Here is a 5,773-nt window from a genome sequence, read left to right as displayed (position 1 = left end):
TTGCCCAGGAGAGTTGTAACCCCAAAACATCACCTGATGTGTTTTCTGCACTGCAGCCTCAACAGCTGCCTCTGCTTATCCAGGAATTCAAAAGCAAAGCTGAGCAGGTTTCCATATGGATCTGCAGGAGACTTGAACCCCACAGGGACCTTGAGCTGCAGGGGTGGCTGCAGGTGAGAATCCAGCTTGGGAGCAGGACCTGGAGGTGGGAAGTGCTTGCCATCTGCTGGAGAGCTTCCCCTTGGCACAGGCAGCAGGTCCAGCTGGAGCATCCCACAGAGCCCAGGTCTCTCCCAAGGCAAACTTGCTTTCACGGAATCGTTAAGGTTGGAAAAAACCTCTGAGATCATCGAGTCCAACCTCTGACCCATCACCACTTTAGCAACTAGACCAGAGCACTGAGTGCCACCTCCAGGGCATCCTCTTCCAACGTCTAATCACCCTTTTGTGAGGAAATTCTTCCCAATTCTTCCTTTATTTCTCTGTTGTGAGACAGTTTTGGCTGCTGGAGTGGGATCACAGAGGGAAGGATTTCTGTGTAGGATTTGGGGTGTGCAGGGTTGGGTGTGGGAGCCCTGTGCTGCCCCTGGGGCAGCGTGGGGAGTGCATGGGGCAGGGGCTGTGGGTCTGCAGAGCCAGTCTATCCCTGTCTTCCCTTCATGATACAGGAAACCTTCTCCCTCCCCACAACTCCCTGAAGGAGGTTGTGGTGAGGTGGGGGTTGGGAAACGGCCTCGAGCTGTGCCAGGGGAGGTTCAGGTTGGATACTGGGGGAAATTTCTTCACTGAAGGAGTGGCCAAGCCCTGGCACAGCTGCCCAGGACTGTGGTGGAGTCACCATCCCTGGAGGGCTTTAAAAGAAATACAGATGTAAAGCTCAGGGACATGGTGGCCTTGGCAGTGCTGGACTCAATGATGCTGGAGGTCTCTTCCAACCTTGATGGTTCTGTGATTCCATAATTTCCATGACCCCACATCCACCAGTGCTCTCGTGGAACACTATTTTCTAGATTCCTGCAAGTCCTGACTTGCAGTCCCCTGTACCTCCAGCTGGTGACAACAGGAGGCAGAGTGTGCAAGGGCAACACTCCCTGTGGCAGCCTCAGGTCCTGCCTCTCTCAAACGATTTTATCTTCATTCCTCTGAACCTCATCTGCTGTAGATAAACCAGTCACACTGTGCTGTACCTACCAGACAAGCCCCACTCAGCTCCAGGCTGGTGGGTGCTCAGAGCAGAGGGTGTTTTGGGGGAAACAAAGGCATCATTTGGCTGGAATTTGGGACAGGCTGTGTCTGTCCTGAGAAGTGCCACCAAATTTCTGTGAGGGCCACCTGGCAACCTCCCGCTCCTCTTGGTCCCATGGTGAGCCTTTTTTGGTGCCCCAATTTGGTCTTGGAAGATTGCAGGAACTGTAGCAGTGTGTTTGTGCCTCGCTGTGGGCTTAGAAACTGTTGGTATCTTTGTGCTGACATTTACCAAAAATATTCATCTGGAGGCATATCCTGATGTATAAATTTCAGTCTGGGGATTTTAATGGGATTTCACAAGCTACTCTGTAGCCCTGGTGGTCCTGTAGGACCAGCTGTCCCGGGGAATCAGATGAACAGTCCTAGAGCATGCAGACTAAGGGTCCATCCAGACCAGCCTGAATATCTCCAGATGTGGCCACGGCAGAGACCTCGAAGAGAAAGGCCAATGTCTGTGCTCCCAGTCTGGAATGCACTCCCAGCCCCCAACCATTTTCATTTCCTGAATTGTCTTTGAGCTTCTCCCTCTGAAATTCGAGGCCTGAGTCAGCCACTTGGAAATTTCCTTGAGATCACCATGTTCCTTGGCAAGGAGCTCCTGGTGTGAAGAGCTTCCTTCTGTTCCTTTTGAACCTGGCTCTTGCCAGCTCCATTGGATGGTCCATGGTTCCTGCTAAGGAGAAACAGGGACTATTTGCTTTGTCCCTCTTTCTAGGCCACTCATCATCTTGCAGACTTTAATTCCCACGTGGAAAGTCTCAGTTCTTCTCAAAAGTACATCTCATCCAAATTCTTGCTTGGAGCTGCCCCCCCTGTGATCTCATACCTCCCCCAGTCATTCCATTTCCAGCTGATTTGCTCCCAGTTAAACCCAGTTTCCCACATTAGTGGTTAGAGGGGGTGTGGTGGAGCCTGCTGCCTTCAGGGCTGAGCAGAGGCTTCCTCCTGCATCCCAAAAGTGTCCTGGTGAGGGATCCAAAGATACCACGCGTGATTTCTATCAATAGATGAAACACACCATAAGGCAGAGGTTTCACAGCCTCCATAAATAGCCACTCTTTAGGATGTGTGATGTGGAGGAGGTTTTAGAAATCAAAATATTTAGAGATTCACATTATTTGTCTTGGCAGGAAGGAGCAGCCAAGACTGAAATACAGAACCTTCGAGGAAGGAACAGAGTTGAGGAAAACAGTGAATAGGGGGAATAGCAGAGGTGTCAAAACCTCCAGGAGTTCCTTTTGGGTGAATGGAAGCAGGAAACACGGTGTGTCTGAAAGGAGGGAGAATTCATTGACAGTGTTGAGGCACATTTATATTCCTGATAGAAAATAGTGATTTTTTCCAAACAAATCTTGACATTTTGATCAAACCTGTAGCTGAATGTTGCAAGAACATCCAGAACACTCAGCTAAAAGCAGCTCTGAGCTGGACTGTGTTGGTGTGAGCCATCAGCGAGGAGGCTCCAGCTCATTCCCCAGCCTGTTCTCCTCCTCTCAGTTTTATTCTGGTCCCTGTGTGGAGATGTGTCAGAGGAGTGGAAGGTTGGTCTGAACAGGGGACATATGGAAGTTTGGGTCTGAGTGTGCTGGTAGGAGCAGGGGGTGGGAGGGGTGGATGTTGGTGGCCCCTGGGTTGGCAGGTCATCATGATCCTCTCCTCATCTCAGCCCGCTCTCAACCTCATCTCTGAGTGTTTCCCAGTCAGTCAGATCTGTCTCAAAGCCTTTTTCTTGCACCTCCAGCCTCAACCTGCCCCCTGTACCCTCAGGCAGGGCTGTCAGCTGAGGTGTGTGACCTTGTTGTCACCTCCCCTGTCTCCTGTGCATGGCCAGCCCTGTGGACAGGGGACCAGGAGTTTCATCCACACCTTCCCCAGCATCCCTGAGCAGCAATGGGGGAAAGAGGATGCCAAGAGCTCCCAAAGCAGGGGAAGTGTGGGAGCAGGGTGAGGGGAACCCTCATGGCTGGGCTGGAGTTGTGGCATGGCTGGATTGGGAATGGGGATGGTTGGGAGCTGCTGTGCCTCTGCTAGAGGTGTGGCACGGCCAAAGTGGGAATGGGGATGGATGGGAGCTTAATTTCCCTTTGAGTTCCTCCTCTGGGTTCCTGCAAGGCCTCCACTTTGGGCAGGGGCTTCTACTTTGTGATCATCCTCAACAGAGAGACAGGACCCCTTTTGTCACTGGACCATCAGGAATGGCAGCCTGCTCTCGTGGCTTTCCCATCGTGCTGTGGTTGTCCAGCACATGGACATGTTCATTAGCACCATGGAGACCTCACTCCTCCTGCACTCTCCCGAGGCTTTTCCTGGGAGCCAGCAGAGCCCTCCTGTAGGGATGGAGCATTTCCAGCAGGAGTTTTTCTGCCAGTGCAGTGACACAGTTCCTGGCCCAAACAATATGGGCTAAACCAGCCAATCTCTTCTCTGTGTGTCTGTGGCTGGTGGGACAATGACAGAGCAGTGTCAGGAGGGTGTCGGTGCTGGAACCAAATGATCATCTGAGCCAACTCTGCTGTGCCGACGTGCTCATGAGCTCCTGATGCTCTCTGTGAGCATCAGTGGCTGATTACTGTGTCCAGGGAGAACTAAGCTCTATTTTAGCTCTCACTGGTGATGTAGCAACAGAACCAGTTCCCTAAGGACTAACTGCAAAGGATGGCCAAGGGCAGAAGAGGAGCCCAGACCTGGGATGGCACCACGCTCCACCTCCTGCTCTGCACGTTTATGCACCGATGGCCTTCAGGGCCCCATGGAGGACGCCCCTGTTGCCTCGGGGCAGTGCTGCAAGTGGGACCCAGCAGGGCTGTGGTGGGCACTGCCTGGTCAGCCTGGCTCAGGAACGTTCCCTGCTCCAGTTGCTGTGGCAGAGGTGGAATGTCCCGTTTGCCCGTGACGCAGATGTTCTGGGAAGCACGAGCGTGTGGCAACCACGGCCGCTCTCCGTCCACTGCCGCGACTTCCAGAGAAGAGATCCACCTACTGATTCTCTGAATCGCTAATTCTGGGATCTCTAGAGAGTCCTCTGGTCAGGGGGAAGGAAGCGATAGGTCATATCCTGTTCTCTCTTCTTTCATGGTATCATACCATTGATGGGCACTGCTCTCACTGGGGCTCTGGACAGTTCCTCCCCAGGCCCATGTGGTGCCCCTGACACAGCACTTCTCCCATTGTGTCATGGCTTTCACCAGTGTTTCCATCATGTTTCCATTTTTGGTCACTGTCTCCCTCTTATAAAGAGGGCTGAACCCAGGGATCCCACACCAGGCACAGCCAGGGGCACCCTGCACCAGTCCAGCCTGACTCCTACAGCTCATCTCCACCCAACAGGACCATGAAGACCTTCACAGCAGCCCTTGCTGTACTTTTTGTGGCTGTCCTCTGCTACCAGGTCTCCTCTTCTCCAAGTGAGTCCAAGCTCTCTTCTCCAAGGAGCTCTCTCCTCTTTCTTTCTGCTGTACAAGGTCTAGTAATGCTTGGCAGCTCTCCCTTCCCAGCACCTGCTGTGGGAAAGGAGAGACATGCCTTGCCTTGGCTCCTTGAGGGGAGGGTGGCTGTGGTGGGAGCCCACTGTGGGAGCAGCACTTCCTCCAGTGGGGATCTTCTCCTCTGACCCCACTTCTCCCCACTGGCACTTTTCCTGATCTGGTGTAATCAGAAAAGTTCACTTCTCTTCCAGTTTCTCTCGACCATTTCGGTCCCTGCTGCACTGAGTTCATCACCAGACCGTTGCCCTTGAGACTTGTGAAGAGCTATGAGCACACAGGCAGACGCTGCTCCCAGCCAGCTGTGATGTGAGTAGATCTCCTGCCCTGCTCCTGGGGGCCCTGCTCGTCCTGGCAGTGCCAGGGAGCCCCACATCACACCTCATCCTGACGAGGAAAAGCACCAGGCAGGGCTCTCCCACGTGAGGAGAACAGCCTGGGAACAGCTCAGAGGACAATCCCACATCCCAGGCACCCAATTTCTGGATGTCCTCATGAGATTTGAGCCAAAGGAGGTTTTGCTGGTCACCCCTCATCCACAGACAGTGGGACCCAGGCAGGATGGTGTCCCCAGGCAGGATGCCGAGGACAAAGTGGCTTAAGTGGCAGAGAGCAGGACACCTGTAATGACACTGAGCCACCCCCCACCCCATTTCCCTGGGGCTGTTTTGCAGCTGTGGAGGTGTCTGCTCTGGTGGGGTTCACTGGTGGCAAGGAGCAGATCATCCCACTCTTCCTCTCCATCTCCCTTTCCCCTCTCCCTCTCCTCTCCTCACTGGATTTCCTTCTCCAGATTCACCACCATCAAGGACAAGCTGGTCTGTGCCAACCCTGATGAGAAGTGGGTCCAGGACATGGTGACTCAACTAAAGCACAAGGAAGGCAGTGGATGAGCAAAGCCCTGCTCCCTCCAAGCATTACCTCAGCAAGGACCTGCTCTCATGGGCACCTCCGAGACAAATCCCTGCTTTCTCATTGCCTGGGAGTTTGGCAGAGTATTTAACACAGCGTTTAGCTCTTTTATTTAAGTTTCTGCAAAGGCA

At 53.3% G+C, this 5,773-nt stretch overlaps 1 protein-coding gene across 1 annotated transcript; it reads left to right on the top strand.

Moving 5' to 3' along the window:
- The first annotated feature begins 3,630 nt into the window (after positions 1 to 3,630).
- Positions 3,631 to 5,766, top strand: LOC103759500 (C-C motif chemokine 5-like). Its single transcript, XM_008925896.4, has 3 exons — positions 3,631 to 4,652; positions 4,925 to 5,039; positions 5,524 to 5,766. The coding sequence occupies exons 1-3, from the start codon at positions 4,580 to 4,582 to the stop codon at positions 5,621 to 5,623; spliced, it is 288 nt and encodes a 95-aa protein (XP_008924144.3). The 5' UTR covers positions 3,631 to 4,579; the 3' UTR covers positions 5,624 to 5,766.
- Positions 5,767 to 5,773: the final 7 nt, after the last annotated feature.

Source organism: Manacus vitellinus, unplaced genomic scaffold (genome assembly GCF_001715985.3).
Source record: "Manacus vitellinus isolate BGI_N305 unplaced genomic scaffold, ASM171598v3 scaffold_32_pilon, whole genome shotgun sequence".
Classification (NCBI taxonomy): domain Eukaryota; kingdom Metazoa; phylum Chordata; class Aves; order Passeriformes; family Pipridae; genus Manacus; species Manacus vitellinus.
This window is presented reverse-complemented; position numbering and strand designations above follow the sequence as displayed.